The sequence below is a fragment of the Diabrotica virgifera genome, chromosome 2 (assembly GCF_917563875.1).
Source record: "Diabrotica virgifera virgifera chromosome 2, PGI_DIABVI_V3a".
NCBI classification, from domain to species: domain Eukaryota; kingdom Metazoa; phylum Arthropoda; class Insecta; order Coleoptera; family Chrysomelidae; genus Diabrotica; species Diabrotica virgifera.
In genome coordinates, this window is record NC_065444.1 from 201514084 (window position 1) to 201531926 (window position 17843).

General features: G+C 32.1%; 4 protein-coding genes across 4 annotated transcripts in view; 2 read left to right on the forward strand and 2 right to left on the reverse strand.

Moving 5' to 3' along the window:
- Positions 1-126: 126 nt before the first annotated feature.
- LOC126880366 (probable methyltransferase-like protein 15 homolog) lies at positions 127-15179 on the reverse strand. The gene is made up of 2 exons (XM_050644189.1): positions 14741-15179; positions 127-755 (listed from the first exon to the last, which is right to left on the reverse strand). The coding sequence occupies exons 1-2, from the start codon at positions 15177-15179 to the stop codon at positions 160-162; spliced, it is 1035 nt and encodes a 344-aa protein (XP_050500146.1). The 3' UTR covers positions 127-159.
- The window catches only part of LOC126880365 (zinc finger protein 235-like), a 60281-nt gene continuing 53537 nt past the window's right edge, over positions 11100-17843 (forward strand). The window contains exon 1 of the mRNA XM_050644187.1: positions 11100-11490. The gene's annotated coding sequence lies outside the window, so the exon portion shown is untranslated. The remainder of the gene's footprint in view (positions 11491-17843) is intronic.
- LOC126880367 (uncharacterized) lies at positions 13650-14726 on the forward strand. The gene has a single exon (XM_050644190.1). It carries the CDS (start codon positions 13990-13992, stop codon positions 14581-14583), a length of 594 nt encoding a protein of 197 aa, XP_050500147.1. The 5' UTR covers positions 13650-13989; the 3' UTR covers positions 14584-14726.
- Positions 15190-15850, reverse strand: LOC126880368 (uncharacterized). Its single transcript, XM_050644191.1, has 2 exons — positions 15580-15850; positions 15190-15524 (listed from the first exon to the last, which is right to left on the reverse strand). Exons 1-2 carry the CDS (start codon positions 15660-15662, stop codon positions 15248-15250), a joined length of 360 nt encoding a protein of 119 aa, XP_050500148.1. The 5' UTR covers positions 15663-15850; the 3' UTR covers positions 15190-15247.

The window sequence follows — 17843 nt, forward strand, 5'->3', positions numbered from 1 at the left end:
TTATTGTCATAATTTATTTTATTGCCTTGTCATGTTGTTTATTTGGAACATACAACAACAAATTCACATTTTCAAGATGCAAAGAAATAAGGGGATTATAAAGAAAGGTTAATGAAAAAAAAAACGTGAAAAACAAACTATTTATTTTAAAATAATTTTCTATCTTATTTTAACTGCTGCCCTTAGTTTTGCAGACCTACTTCTAGGATTATTATCAACCTCTTCATATTTTGGAGTTATAACATGCTGATGGAGCATCTTCCATTGTGGTTCCATAATTTGCTTGACTAGACCTTCTGTTAGATTTGCAGAATGACTACTGTACTTAAGTGGCAAAGGATTTACTGTGTTTCCTAACATGTTCCCAGACAGATGTCTCTTAGCAATTGTATCCTCTAAAGAATGAAATGTTATGGTGACAATTCGACCTCCTACCTTCAGATAGCTGTGAGCCAATAACAATGCGTAATTCATTTCATTTAGCTCGTTATTTACAAAAATTCTTATCGCTTGAAAGGTTTTGGTTGCCACGTGACTTGGTCTTTGAAGTTTATCTAGACGATAATCTTCTATGCAAATCGACTTAACTAAATCAGATAAATCTTCTGTTGTCGCTAAAGTTTTAAACATATATCTAGATTCAACGATAGCTCTAGCTATTTTTCGGGCTTGTTTTTCTTCTCCGTAGGTTTTAATTATCTTGTACAAATCTTCTTCCGTTGCCCTCGCAAGAACATCTGCAGCTGTTGGCGAATCTAAAATAACACTATTATTTTTATAATGTCCGTTATATAGCTTAAAATAGAGAATATTATAAATTCAACAGACTATTTTCAGTAACACAAAAAAGAATCCAAGCATTCGAACTATGGTGCTACCATAAAATGCTCAGAACATCCCACATGAGCCATACGACAAATGCGGAAGTCTTGCAGAGGATAAACAAGGAAGGAGAGCTTATGCTTATAATAAAAGAACGGAAAACATAATATTTTTGTCACAACATTAGAAATCAAAAGTACGAACTGCTCCACCTTATAATCCAAAGCAAAATCAATAGCAAAAGGAAGAAGACGCAAATAGCAAGAACTCTTGGCTTAAAAACCTATAAGAATGGACTAATATGACCTCCATAGAACTATTCAGGGCGGCTGAAAATAAGATTAAATGGGCAACGCAAATGTAATGGCCAAGGTTCTTAAGGATAAAGCACCGTAACAAAATAACAATTAATAAAGTAGTATTTAGGGAAATTGAGTTTAAAATTTGTTTTCATGAAGTCTGAGAGGTACAAAAAGCTTGTGTTACATCAACTTCTTAAGAATCCCTTTTGAAAAAATTCCTTTTATATAATATCCTTAACCCCTTCGGTACGGTGATGCACCCGTGTGCATCATGCTTGACTGTCCGGTCAGTACAGTGATGCACACGGGTGCATCATGAGTTTTCGTTCGCCATAAGGCGGTGACACCACCTTCATCATATTTCAGGTATTTTTGTTCTGTCCGAATTACCCTATTCAAATCTAAAAGTGGGGAAACCACACCCAAATGTGGGTGATGTCCAGAAGGAGATTAGATTTAGTTAATTTGATTGGAGATAAGGTTGCTTGGATGTTTGACTGATGGGATTGTGTGGGAGGTGTAGGTACTGTGCTGCTGTTTACAACTTACCTTACTGTCCCTTGCAAGATAATTCGGATGGAATTTCCCAGATTAGGAGACTGGGACGATATCAAGCACAAAATAATCTGGGGAATTCCATCCGAATTATCTTGTTTATCTTTTTTACTAATTTTTGTTTAAAATGGTATTTTATGAATAAAATTTAATTTAACTCACATACTATGTAGAATAATAAATTTAATAAAAATAGTTTTATTTCTAAAACTAGTGTTATTATTACATTAGCTTTAATTAGTTGTAGTGTGATACTGTATTTTAACCGACTGCGCGAAGCTGCTCGGTAAACGGTCGAATCCGTATATAGGAGCCGACTTGCCGAATTACGGTCCGGCACGAAGGGGTTAAACAATCAACAGCAGATTATTTTTTCATCGTCGAAAATAAAAATATTCAATCGCCAAGTAAAAAAATTTGAAATAAATTAAAACCTCAATAGAACACGAAAAAGCTCAAACATAAATAGGGGAGTCAATGTAGAAAGAAAACATGCATTTTTTCGGAAAACATCAAACAAGCTTACCTATATTTTTATAAAAAAAACTCTTTATGTTAGTTTACAAACATGCTAAAAAGTTCTACTCAAATATTTCACCGTTAATTATTTATTAATTGTTTAATAACAATTATTGTTTTAGATAAAGGCAGTTTTTGTTTTCATTTGATTCAGAGTTGGACCACCATCTCCATATAGCTATTTCAGCATCTATGCATCCTCAGTGGAGCTATGCAGTCACAACTCTAAAGCAAAATCAACAAACCCTGCCTATTTAAGGGAAAATCCGCAGCCCGGATAATCCGCACACAGATAATTGGGGTTCTGCTGTATTTGTCATTTCTTAAATTAATAGTATTTTTTAATGTCATAGATTGTGTACTATCCCCTACCCTTTTTCTTATTATGATAGATTGGGTAATGGGGAAAGTAATCGACGATCGAACAGACATCAGGTGGAACCTTTTCAAACAGTTAGAAGATCTCGAATTTGCAGATGACATCTGCCTGATAACTGAACACCGAAATCATATGCAAGCAAAAATTGACAAATTGGCACAGTACTCCGACACGATCGGACTTCAAATAAACACAGAAAAAACTAAACTTCTAAAAAATAATAACCATCCAAATAATAAAATAATGATAAACGGTAAAGAAGTAGAAGAGGTAGACAAGTTCCAGAAAGGAGCGGGGGGTGTAAAAAGGATATACAGACGAGAATAACAAATACTTTCCATGGCTGTGCAGGGTATTTTAGGTACGCCTAGAGTAGTGATGTAAGAAGAGAATATTCTCGAGAACGAGAACATTCTCGGCCAGAAAATTCTCAGCGAGAATATTCTCGGGCAGAAAATTATTTTTGAGAATTTTCTATAGTTTTTGCCAATTCACCTAGTATATTTTTTGCATCACAAACATTATTATTCTTGAAGCTCAAACACCTACTTGCCGCTCCGCTCATGAAATGCTTTTTCGCTTTCACGCGATTTTAGATCAAATCCCCGAAAATCTGAGTCGCCGGTGCGGGGGAATCCCATGAACCACTAGCTAGGGTGTTTAAAGTGTCAGTATTTATTGTTTTGGTGCTATATTAACGTGCAAATCTTTAGAATGGATCGAAGTAAAGCATAATTTACTAAAACACCTAAAACGCTCACTATAATACTCGCGAAGTCGATCGAAGTTCAGCGAGTACAAGAGTGTAGACAGGTTGTTCATGCGACTTGGCTGCGTCTCGGCCTACTTGCATTCTGTGTCGGTTTTTGAGACCAAGTCAAAGGAACCGAAGTCATTATCGCCCGGCGTGAATGTGTTCCTCGCGAAGTAGAATGAGTATGTAGTGACAGGTACTTCGGACTTCGGTGAACTTTCCCGAAGTAACTTCGCGACAGTGTGGTGCTCGCTTTAAAAGGAATATATGGAATTACTTACTGTAAAATTAAAAGTGTACAAGGTAAAACAAGTACTTTTGCAAATTTTGTGATAGTCAATACTTGAAAAATGCAACAAGAATGACAAAAAATTTAGTAAAATGTGTTAAATGTCCGGTGGGAGCGAGACAATTATTTGAAAAGGATCAACAGAAACATTCATCAACTGCTTTTCAGCCAACACAGTTGTTAGGTTCGTCCAATGACGGTAAGCATGCCTTCATCCAGTGCATCGACTGAAAGAAGTTTCAGTACTTATGCATTTATCCTCTCCTCTAAAAGAAACCGGCTTACTGGTGAACGGGCTGATAAGGTAACTTTTATTGCTCTCAATTTAAAACTGTTAGACGTAGACCAATCCATGACTGAGCTGGCGACTAGTGAAGAACAAAATCCCACAACTTCTCATCAGTACATTGAAATGCAGAATGTAGATGATCAGGATGAGCTAATGATAGAAATAGATTCTGAATCTGAGGCCTCATCTTTTTCAGATTAGCTCACCACATCCAGTATTTGCTGTTAAGAAAATTTCATTTTTTTTTTTTGTCAAATAAATTTTCTTTTCTGTTGTTTTTGTAATTTCTTATATATTGTTTAATTTCTTATATACTGTTGCTTCGTCTCATAATTCTGTATATAATTTAATGATTTTTAATACCCTATTTCATCTTTAACAATATCCATAAGCGCGTCATAAGGTTCATTCTCAGAAAATTCTCCATATATCGAGAATATTCTCGGGAATATTCTCCGATTTTTCATTCTCGAGAAATTTCCAACACTAGCCCAGAGGCAGTTTTTTTTTATTTATTTTACGGATATACCATTTTTACAAAAATACGACGTCAACATTTACAAAGCATACGTTCAATAGGTTGCGTTAAAAAACAAACCAAAATTAAAATTAAACAAAATTCAATAAAAGTAGTAGCTTAAGTTATTAAATAATGCTCAAAATCTCTCAACTGATTTCTTAAATGTTGCTATAGATATTCCAAATAATTCTAAACTATTGCTGTGCTCATTGGCAGTTCGTAAAATTCTTGTAATGGGTTCATTTTGACCATAATTTGTAGTGTGGAATGGAATGTTGAAAATCTCAGTGTTACGAGTTCTTCTAGTATTAACATTAAAACTTATTAAACTTAGTAACTCTGGATCTTGAACATATCCATTTATAATCTTAAAAAGGAAACATAAATCCGCTTGACACCTTCTATGCTCTAGTGGTGAGATATTTAGTATTGACAGTATATCACCATATGCGTATTGCTGTCTAATAAAACCAATCTTGTAAGCACATACCCTCAAGAATTTATTCTGAACTCTCTCGATACTGTAGATGTCACTATTATATGAAGGAGACCAAATGAGAGAACCATACTCCAAAACTGATCGAACTAAACTAAAGTATAACATTTTTAAAGTTTGTACTGAAAATTGATTACAGTTTCTTAGAATAAATCCCAACATTTTTAAAGCTTTAGCTGAAGTTTCGCTAATGTGATATTTAAAAGTTAATTTAGAATCAAAATTTATACCTAAATCCTTAATATTATGACGTGCCTCTAATGGTACATTATTTATACAATAATCATAATTTACAAACTCTCTTGATCTTCCAAAAGTAATTTTAAAACATTTTTTATATTTAAGTATAGCATGTTTACCTCACACCAACTAGCTAAGCTTTTAATATCATTCTGTAACAAAGAGGCGTCAACTAGGTTATTTACTATTCGAAATATTTTAAGGTCATCAGCAAACATTAGAAATTTACTACTTTTAATCACTGAGGATATATCATTAACAAATATATTAAATAAGAGAGGCCCAATATGAGACCCCTGAGGAACTCCTGAGGTTACAGATACTCGTTGAGATAAACAATTTCCATATTTAACATACTGACATCTACCAGATATCTACCTTTCCACTCAATTATTTTACCTCCAAATCCATAGCCTTTTAATTTAGCAATAAGCAGATCATGGTTAACTCTATCGAAGGCTTTAGAGAAGTTTGTGTAGATAGCGTCAACCTGACCCTTCTGTTCAACTGAATTAGCAATGAAATTAGTATACAATATTAAGTTCGTGCATGTAGACTTACCCTTAAAAAAGCCATGTTGTCTAACATCAATTATATCGTTACAATTCCATGTCAAAAAGTTATTTACAAGACACTCAAAAAGTTTGGGTAATACAGATTGGTTACAAACCGCTCGATAATTTTCAACATCATTTTTATTACCAGACTTAAAAATTGGTGTTAAATAACTAGTTTTCAAAAAATCAGGAAAGATACCAGTACTCAATTAGTGGAGTCACTGACGGTGGATATGAGCTATTACCTCCGATTTCGTTGAACCTCCATCGATTTGCATGAAAATTGGTGAGTGGTTAGAGGATATCTCAAGGAACAAAGGTGACATGGTGCCAACTTGCGCTTTTACCCTGGGGGTGGATGCCACCCCTTCTCGGGGGTGAAAATTATTTTATTAAAAATAACCCCATAATTCGATAGAGGGACAAATTTCAAGCAAAATTTGTTATATAAAGTTATTAAAATAAATCAAAACTTCTTGAGTTATTAAAGATCAAAGATTTTAATTTTTCTTGAGAAAAATGCATGTTTTTAACCAATTTTTCATCAATAACTCAAAAAGTGTAAGTTTTTACAAAACACTTATTATTATCAAAATTGAAGCTAATAAAAAATGAAATAAACCCCTTACTAGAGAAACCTTTTAATGTTAACTAAAAGTGAGTTATAGGTAATTAAATGTATATTTTTTCGGCGAGTAAAAAACTCTAAGTATTCAAGCTGAAATAACGGGAAATTGATGCATTTTATAACATAAACTTATTAAACATTTGTCAAAGTACCTAAATATGTCTATTAAATGAGCCCCCGAACATGTTGATAGCGTTAAAAATTATGCTCCAAAATTTTTTCAAAATTTATCTTTTAAAAATTTTTTCAAAAAATGTTATTGTTTTTTTTTTTAATAACTCCGTTTGTGTTTACGATATGAGGTTCATCTAAAAACTGCTTGAAAGTTAATTCCAAGTGCTATTTAAGCACGTTGAACCTAATCTTTTAAACCCCTTACTTTTTTAAAAATTAAAGGTTAAAGGACCCAGGTTGCATTGTTCCCACAGCAAAATTTAAGATTTAAACGTTTCTATCTCGGTTATTTTTTACCCTATAGAAATAGTAAAAGAACTAAAATATTTGGCATAGAAAAAACTAAAAGTTGGTTATATATAATTTTTTACGTATATTGAGTATTTTTGGAGTTATTATCAAAAGAATATGAGAATTACAATAATTTTAAAAATTATAATTTTTTTAAATTATATCTTTTTTTCAAAAATATGCATTCTAAACCGGTCAAAATTATCGAAAACATTACTTATACTAATATAAAGAGGTTCTTGTAAGGATTACTATAAATTTTAATTTTTGGGGAAATGGTGTATGTTTTATTTTTCATTTTTTTCTTAAAAAATTCGAAACGGTTCTTTTATTTTCATTATAACTTGCTTAATTTTGACGCTATTACCTTGTTCTGAAGCTCATTTGATAGGTATTCCGAAGTACTTTGACAAATATTCAACACGAATATTTTATACATTGCATCGTTTTCCCGTTATTTAAGCTTGAATACTTAGATTTGAGTACTCGTCGAAAAAAATACACATTCAATTCACTCACTTTGAACTAACATTAGTTTAGTTCGTTATGTGAGGAGTGTATTTATTTTTTTATTAGCTTCAATTTCAGTAATAATAACTTTTTTGTAAAAGCTTATACTTTTTGATTTATACGTGAAAACCCTATTTAAAACATGCATTTTTTACGAAAAAATAAAATTTTTGGTCTTTAATAACTCAAAAAGTGTTGATTTATTTTAATAACTTTATATAACAAATTTTGCTTATAATTTGTCCCTCTATCGACTTATGGTATTATTTTTAATAAAATAATTTTCACCCCCGAGAAGGGGTGACATCCACCCCCAGGGTAAAAGCGCAAGTTGGCATCATGTCACCTTTATTCCTTGAGGTATCCTCTAATTACTCACCAATTTTCATTAAAACCGATGGAGGTTCAACGAAATCGGAGGTGAAAATCTTCAGTGACTGCACTAAATGAGGAATTAAATAAGTAGCAGATAGGTTTTACGAGAGTAAAAATGCAATGCTTGAGAACATAAGCTGGCAAACAATCTGGTCCAAGCGATAATTTCCAAGGCATCTTTAAAACACTATCAATTATGTCTGAGAGCTCAATACTATAATTATTCACATTTACACTCTGCTGATAGTTAAAAATTGGGATCTGATTAACTTTAGAATTAGAATATATAGTTGAGAAAAATTTACTAAATAAATTAACTATGTCTTGAGCATTATCACCTGTACTATCACCGTAGAACATATTAGATGGCAGATTATAACTTTTACGTTTATTATTGATATACTTCCAAAAATGTCAAATATTAGATAGAATCCCATTTTCAATAGTATTCAAATAGTTACTATCACATTGAGAGGAGACTTGTTTACATTCATTTCTTAACTGAGAAAATCTTAAATAATCATCCCTTCTACCAAATAACTTATACTGCTTATGTATTTTCTTTTTTAAATATATCAACTTCCTTAATTTACCAGTAAACCAAATCGGAAACGAACTTGTTTTAAATTTTTTGATCGGAACAAATAAGTCAAAACCTGTATACATAAAATCATAAAATACTACTAAGTTGCAATTCACATCATCTGATAAAAGTAAGTCCTAATTAATACTTGCAAAGTAATCATTTAATCCGACATAATTTGCATTTTTAAAGTCAAAATAAAATTCCTCGTAGTTCCGTTGATAATGCTTTTCAAAACCAGTTAATTCTACAACTATAGGCGAATGATGGATACTATCATCAAATAGCGAATCAAGTGGAATAACTACATCAACATTCAGCCCTGTGATGGATGACCGAAGTTATCGTTAACGTAAAGTTATCCTGTAGTTATGTTATAACCATCGAATTGGTGTGATGTATCATACTTAACTTAACTATTTGCGTTATTTCTTGACAGTTCTTGAGTTATCTGGTCACTTTATAATGCGACGTTAAACCTCAAGTTATGAGATAACTCTGTAGTTATGCAAGGTTAATAAATTATTAGTCAAATGAAGAGAACAGTAAAGCAAAATTCATACTACAATATCAACGAGGGCCATGGAAATAATTCATAGTTCCTATCGTCTTCGATTATATGGGAGTATAATATACAGTTCTATGTACATTCGCAAATTTAATTTACCATGACCCCTCAAAATCATCCATAATTTTCCGCCCCCAAAAATTCCCACTACAATTTCTGCTTAGAAAAATTTCAATAGACGCTTTCAAATTAACCCAAAATTTTGGGAAAATACACCAATCTGGCAACCCTGTTTCTATCTACCGTTTGAAAGTAACTTAGAAACACCAAGGAACCCAAACAGCTGTTTGCTGTTCGGTCATCGGCCGTAGCCGACGACGGGTATGTTCGGAACAATCTCTCGCGCTCACTCCAACTTGTACTATTTGTACATAAGGTTCTCTTTGTTACTTCAAAATTTGTTCCTCAAAACTTCTTTCTAATATAACGTTGATGATATAACTATCTCATAACTGCGAGCGATACATCACACCAAATTTTACCTATATAGTTATGGGCACGTTATTCCTGAGAGTTATCTTAACTTTAACTCAAACGTTAAACTTAACTTCGATAATCCATCACACGACTGATTGTTTAAATTTGTAAATACTAAATCTAGAAAGACATTACGACTGTTAAGTAAAGTGTTTATTTGAAACATGTTAAAATAACCAAAAGAATTGGCCAAATACACAGCAGGAGAGTCATCAGGACATTCCACATTTAATCCAAAGTTGTCATTACTCCAGGAAGCATTTGGTAAATTATAATCACCACACAGTACCAAGTTTCCACACTTCTCCATAACATATTCAACTGAACTGCAATGTAACATGTATACATTTAGGTCGGATGCAGGAGGGATATAAACTCCACCCATAACTATGCACTTATTATTAATTTTCAGTGATACAAAAATTTGTTCTACTTCACAATCAGGGATTAACACTTTCTGCGCACTTATGTCATTTTTAACAGCAATCAACACACCGCCACCCCTAGTTTTTCCTGTAGAAGCAGGATTGCGATCATTTCTAAACACATTATAACCAATAAGTCCTAATTCTGCATCGCTATAATCACAAGTTAACCAAGTTTCCACCAAAATGATTATATGATAATTACATTGAGCTATGGCAATTTCCAGAGACTTTAGTTTAGTTCTTAATCTACCAACATTTTGATAATAAATTAATAAAGGAGGTGAGCTTATATGTTTCGTTGTGTCTAGTTTTTTTGTGTGGAATTATCATTTTTGCAAATTTCAGGTATACCTTTAACATATTATCGTATAAATAAATTTTTCTCGCCTTGTTCTTGGCGTTTTTTGAGGTCCTCTTTAACTTTATTGAGTTTGTTGAGTTGCTGGGGAGTTAGATCAGAATTTATAATTATCTTTTTTGCTTTGGCAACGTGAATCTTATTTTTTTAAATATTCATTACATCAAAAGAATTTGTTAATACAATTTTTAGGGAACGGGCGCCATTTTTGTTTGTCTTACCAAATCTAACAGCTTTGACAACTTTAATATCCTCTTAAGTAATATCCTTGAAAATTGAGGTCACAGTAGCCAAATCATCAGAAGCAGCATTTCTTCTATCCACAGATTCAATGATTAAGTTGTTCATTCTGTTTTGTCTTTCAAATACCTCACTTACAATATCTTCTTCTTGGTTTTTAGAATTCTGCAATTTCATATCATTAACCTCAGTCTGCAGTTTTTCAATTAATTTGAATAGTTTTGGAACAAGTTTCATTTCAGATTTACATTCTTGGCAAAAAAACTGCAGAACACGATTCTTCTTTAACTCCATAACCCTAATTTCTGATGAACACAGACCAGAACAATAAGTATCTTTGTGAACTGGGGGTCACAGCTATCACAATAAAGCATTTCTTCTTCAGTACCATCTTTCTTGCATTCCATACATTTCATTTTCTAAATTAAAATTTAAAAGCCGGTCCTGTATACTAATGAGCTTTATCAATTGCCTACAGATAATGGACAAGTTCAGTTTTTACAACTTTTCAAAATATTTTTATTTTTTTTTCTCTCTCCAGTCGATCTTAGAAAATACATTACCTTTTTTTTTATAAAAATTATTAGATATAATTTCTTAATTACTTGGGGTACCTCCGTTACCCCGCATGGCCTGCTGCGTATTGAAATCAAAGGGTCAGTTGACACCGGAAATAAAATGACCATATATACATGTGTTCGTTTAAGTACAGTCAATGCCTATATTATATTCACTAAAAATTCAGAGCTGAAAGTATCTTTAGTAAAAAGATAAAAAAAGTATCTAAGATACTAAAAGTATCTTAGATACTTTTATTTAAGATACTTTTTGGTTCATTTAAAAGTTACTTTTACTTTAGATACTTCTTAAAAGTATCTAGTATCTTTTATCTTTAAAAGTATCTTTAGATACTAAAAGTATCTTAGATACTTAATCAGGACCTGAGAAATAGATACTTTTCATGATCCGACAAGCTTCGACCTGTCGCGCCGGTCGTAGCGGGAGAGACGATGTGTATTGTTCTTTGCATCCCGCCCGCCGGCCCGCAGCATTATCCGTTTATCCTTTACAGCGTTGTTAGTTTGCCTTTGCCGTTCGTACTCGCTAAAGGAAAAAATATTAGTGCACTAGAAAAGGTAAGTTCCTTTCTTTTCTTTTTATAACCTATTTTAAATTTAAATAAAATGTTTATTTGTTTAAATTTAAAAAATGAAGTGATTCAATAAATTATGATCCCTGATCCCTGCAATGTAGAGTAGAATACCTAAAATCCTATGGTCAAAGAAATCAAAATAAAATTATAAAATTAACATTACGGTTGTATCTACAGGGTGCAGGGCGCAAAAATATATATCCACTGATATATATCCTGATCTGATATATATCTTAATACTTATCTATAATAAATATCAAGATCAAGATATATATCAATATTCTATTTCCTTTCCTACATTTCAGACTTATAAAGTTTGACGGGAATTAATGTTAAGTTATTTTGTAATATTATTGCTTTTCTGTTTTTATTTTGATTTATATTGAAGACTTAAGAGTGTATCAATTTATTAATTATTTAAGAAGGAATTTATGGTTTTGTTTCAAAGGCATCAAAGGTTATATTTTTGTTAATTTTGTTTCTTATTTTTATCTTTTATGTATCTATTAGCATTATTTGTTTTTTCGCTTTAGCGTAATATCATTTCACATTTTACTAGCATACTTAATTTTTTATTTAGTTTTACATGTTTTTTTTTTATATTTACTTTTGAATAAACTTATTATTTCTGCCTTTTTCCATTTTGTAACTTTTTTCGAAAATATATAAATATCACATTTGGATATATATCCGATATATATCAAATATATCCGATATTTTGATATTTATATTTATATAAACTATCATGATATTTTTGCGCTCTGACAGGGTGTCCCAATTCCCAATGGTGCAGTAAAGTTCGATATATCTGATACTGTACAAAAAAAACCTATTTATAAAAATTGTGGACAACTTTAAATTTCACGTTTTAAAATTATTTACTTTTATACAGGCAGGGTGTTTCATATTTCCAGGATTAACTAATTAATATTTTTTTAAATGGAACGCCCTGCCCCTGATGTATATTTTCATCTTTTTGGATTCTTTGCATTAAGCCGATTCAAACAATCTCTAATACTTGGGGTCTACAATGAGATACAGGGTGTTAAAAATCTTATTTTTTGAAGTTTAAGTAGTTATTGCAGCGTGGTCCTTGTAAAATCATTCAAAAAATAATTATAGTAGTGCTAACAAAATTAGGGTCGGGGCCACATAAAACTTGACAATTTTGTTTCAGATGGATATATATGAGAATTGTCATGATAAAGAACTAAATTTCGATGTTGACATGACATTTACTGAACCTGAATCACCTGAACCTGACCCTTTTACACCAAGTGAAGATGAAAAAGACCCTACATATGTTCCTGAAAGTCCTGAAACAACAACAAAAAAGAAGTTCAGAAAATTTTTTGGCGGTGCCTCCTCTTCAAAATCTTCGGAAAAAACCTATGAAAATCAGGATTCAGACAACTCGGCTGCTAGTAGTTTTACTAGTTCTGTTTCTGTAACTAATAGTCAATCCTCACATCATAATGCAGCAACCTCAAATCTCTTTGATGGGAAATATTTTGAAATTACGCAACAAATGTTAGAAAAACTTGACGGGACAAGAGACATTATAGCTAAGTGTAGAATGTGTTTACCTAATAATAAATATTTAAAGGGAAATTCAGGATCTACTAGTAACTTCTTAAAACATTTTAAAACGAAACATTCAACATTTTATAAGGATTATTTAAGTTCTAAACTTACGAAAAAACTGGAAATTAAAAATATCAATGATAGGCAAATGAACATTAGACAAATGATTACAAAGACCGAAGATGTTACACAGGATAAATTTAACAGAAGACTTCTTCAGTTTATTGTAGATACCATCTCACCTTTGTCATTGTTACAAAATCGTAGCTTTTTAAAATTAATTTAAGGAAATTACTCCTTTAAAAATCATATCCAGGCCTACAGCTGTAAAAAAAATTTCCTCTATGGTGTCTGAGAACAAAGAAAACTTAAAATTAACATTACATGACGACAAACTTCTACGAAAGTCAGCACCGCTAGCATGTAGAAGATTTTCTGGAACGCATACACACGACCATATAGCTGAACTATTAGAAGACATACATACTGCTTATAATCTACATCCAAATAAAGTGTTAGCAACAATTACTGACAACGGCTCAAATTTTGTCAAAGCATTTGGTGTTTTTGGTATCAATAATGTTTTACACTACACTGGTGACAACGGTGAACATCAACAACAATTGCCAAAAGATGATATCGACATCATTGAGGAAGATCGGGAAGATATTTTGGAGGATGAAGAGGATATTCCTGACATATTTGAAAACGAAAATTATCTCCTTCCAAATTTAAGTGACAATAATTTGATCATGATCATACCTACTTTATCTGAACACATACGTTGTGCAAGTCATACACTTGCCCTAATAACAACTACTGATATTATGAAAATAATTAATTCAACCAGTTCTCTTAGATCAAAACATGAACAAGCAATAGCTAGGTGTAATCATATATGGAAAAAGCAGGTCGTCCTAAATCAGCTGAAGTGATAAAAAAAGTATTAGGACATACTTTAAGTTACCCGGGTGTGACTCGTTGGAATTCCATGTTCGATGCTCTGAACCAGATTCTTAAGTCTAAAGAAAAACTGGAATCTCTATACGAAAAATTAAATTTTGCAAAACAAGATCGGCTCAGAGATACTGATCTAAATTATTTAGCAGAATTATGCCAAATACTAAAACCGTTTGCTTTGGCACTTGACATTCTTCAAGGCGAACAAAATATGTACTACGGTTTCCTTCTACCATCAATCGTAAGCTTGTTTGTTAAAATTGAAAAGCTTAAAACCAATAAGTTTAAATATGTGGAACCTATTTTGAACGCTCTAACAGTATCTTTAAACTCCAGATTTGAAAAACTTCTTAAGTTGACTAACCAATCTGCAATAATTGCTGCAGTTACTAATCCTTTATTTAAAACACGTTCTGCATTTCGAGGAATCAGGAATATCGAAAATGACCTTAGTGAAATTAAGGATTTGGTAATTACAGAAGCTATAAAAATTATGAAGGAAAATGAGGAACAATTAAAACAAGTATCTTAAAAGTATCTAGATACTTTTAAAAAGTATCTTTTACAGCTCTGACTAAAAAGTTTTCTGATTCGAAAGCCAAGTCCAAAAAAATTATAGGATAAGGTGTACCTACTCACAAAATGTAAATTACTTATTCAGAAGTAAAAAAAATAATAATTCTTGTTACCTGGAAATCTACATCCATCCATCCTCATATCCAATGGTCCATTTTGTGAAAGTGCAAAACCTCTATTACCATCATCAAACTGCATTGAAGAACAACCGAAATCAAAGAGTATACAATCAACAGTACTTGGTAAAATATCCTTAGCCTGTAATAGCTTTGGTAACTCCGAAAATCTTCCCAACAATGGTATTACTTGACCAGGAAATTCTTCAGCTAAACTGTCAGCATATCCATAAGCTACAGGATCCCTATCTAAAGCAATTAGTTTAATGTCAGGTGAACATTCTAACAATTTACGACTATGACCGCCTGCTCCAAAGGTCATATCTATAATCAATTCTCCTTTTTTAGGTTTCAAATAGTGTAATACTTCTTCTGCCATGACTGGCACATGAGGAACTTTTTTTACATCCGAACATTGTTCGGCTAATGTACTCATATATCTAATATTTCTAAATATCTTTGAATATCTAGCTAACATATTTGGGTTAAAATATTTACTACTTATTAAGGGTCTGGTTTAATAGATATCAATTTACGGAAAAATGATTGCTCTTTCTGATTAACTTCGTCTAGATATTCGTTCGATAAAGCAATGTTGCACTGTTCGGCTGTTAGCCCTGTTGCGGAAGTATTCAGGGTTCTTTTGTATTTATTTTTGTGGGTATTATTTACTAATCTTTGAATGGCTAAATACTGTTTGTCCCAGTAGGAATGGTTTGTTTCAAACTTATTTTCTTTATATGATGTGTTTATGTAATGTCTCAAATGTTCTCCAATATCTCTGAAACGCAAATAGATTCAAAATCATATTCAATAAATAAAAAAATAATGTATACCTTCCACCAAGTTTATTTTTATCTACTGGCCATTTTTCCAATAACGATAAAATTCGTTTATACACTCCGGCAGAAGATGCCATTTGGTATTTATAAATATAAAACCATTCCAAAAAGATATTCGTAAAAACTAAGAAAAAAACTCAAGTAAAAATATTTTAATAGGTTAATCTCACAGATCACCTAGGTGCTAGGTGACAGGTTAAATGTCAAATTCCTTTTTTTTGTCTTTATGTCTTTAGTGACTTACGTTACGCAGGCACGGCAGGCACGGATAGCTAACAAGACAAGAATCTACAGGTCGAGCAAGTCTCGTAAATTTCACGATTGCGAGCCACGCTTCACGCAACCGTGTTTGCGTACTTGTGTTTCGAGTTGCGTGGTCGTGCGGAGTTATATTTACCAAATTTAAATATAATCGTTTCTACTGATTCAATAATCAAAATAGTCAAAATTAAATCAATATGGCTACTGGGTGTAAAAGATAAATCTTATTCTATCTGTTCTTAATGAGTTTTAGATAATTTTAGTTGTATTTCTTTGTAATTTTGTGTTGTACAAAGATTAATTTAACATTTTCTCTGGAAGTATTAATTTAGAAAGATAATATGCTTCATTGGTGTTGTGTTTTGAAGTGTGAAATGCAAAGTAATTGTGATAAAGTCAAGATAAAGTTCACTTTTAAACTGAACTAAATAAGGTATCTGAGCGACAACAATGGTTAAATGCAATACAATATACAGGTTTTACTAGCGAAATGAAAATTTTCCTGTCCTGTCTGCTGTAATCATTTTATATCTGGTAAGTTACAATTACAACAGTAACGATTTTTGAAGATGTTAACATTTTAATCTTATAGGAAAATAGGAAAACCAGCCGACTTAATCGATAATAACAATCTCCAGATTGGGTTCCTTCAATAAATATGGGCTATAAAAACAATGAAATAAGTTCCCCAAAATCTAAAATGGAGTGGTATCAAAGGAGAATTAAAGGAAAAAATATTCATATTGAAATTATTTATAAGGCACTGGACTGTCTTAAATTCTACAATAATACTAGGTGGGTAAATGATTTTAGACATTTTTCATTAAGAGTAGATTAAGATTAAGTAGATTTTCATTCAGTAGATTTAAGACTTGTTTACACGGGTAGAGTAATGATGCAAGTACTTGATAGAGTAGAGTAACTCTACCTGTAAAAATGCTCAGCACAGTAGAATAGCTGGTAGAGTGTATAGTTGGAGTTAAAGTAGAGTGACAAGCAACCTATGGCAAAGTAACTACTCTATGACCACCACTACTGCCAAAATGTCTACTCGGCTGCACACTCTACCCATGGAACATGCTCAATTATGACAGAATAGAGTAGGTAGGAGAGTACATGGGGGCGCTGTCATTCTGGCTGGAATTGTGTTTTGTGTAAATAGTGAAAATGAAGTTCACCGAAGATGAAACTTTAAAACTTGTAGAGCTATAATACGGCGAATACCAGTGTTTATGGAATTTAGGTAGTGTATACTACAGAAATAAAAGTTTGCAGCAAGCTGCGGAGGATGAAATCGTCGAAAGAATGGCAAAGGGGGCTTTGGAGTAAACGAGCTTAAGCAAAAAATTAAGAATTTAAGGTGCACTTATAATCAAGAGTGTTTAAAAATACAAAAATCGGTTTCACTATACTAGCATCAGTACTATACTTGTACTCTCCTCATGTGAATGGTATCAAGCCATTTTTGGTAGAGTACTACCGCTACTCTACTCTCCTCAAAACTCTACCCATGTAAACAAGTCTTTAGAAACAGTGGAAAATGAGGTAGCTAGTAGAGTAGTAGTAGAGTAAAATATACTGGTTTAGCAAATTACAATGTTTTAAGTTAATACAGTAGCGATTAACAAGTAGCCAAAACGTGTTCCAAGATTGCCACTGTAATTTTGAATATTTTTTCGAGATATTTGGCACACGTATTCGTAAAATAATAAAGAGTGGCGGTACAGAGCCCAATTTGAAAAATATATTAATATGTGGAAATTACTCTGTAATTATACAATATTTAAAAAACGAGCCTGTACCGCCATTAAGAAGAACAAAAAAATACACTTTCTTCAAATAAACTTTTTTATCCGATGCCTAGATTTTGTGTAATTTTGGAACTACTAATGAAATAAAAAATTTTAGTAGTTCCAAAATAACACAAAATCCGATAAAAAAGTTGTATTTGAAGAAAGTGTATTTTTTTGTTCTTCTTAATGGCGGTACAAGCTCGT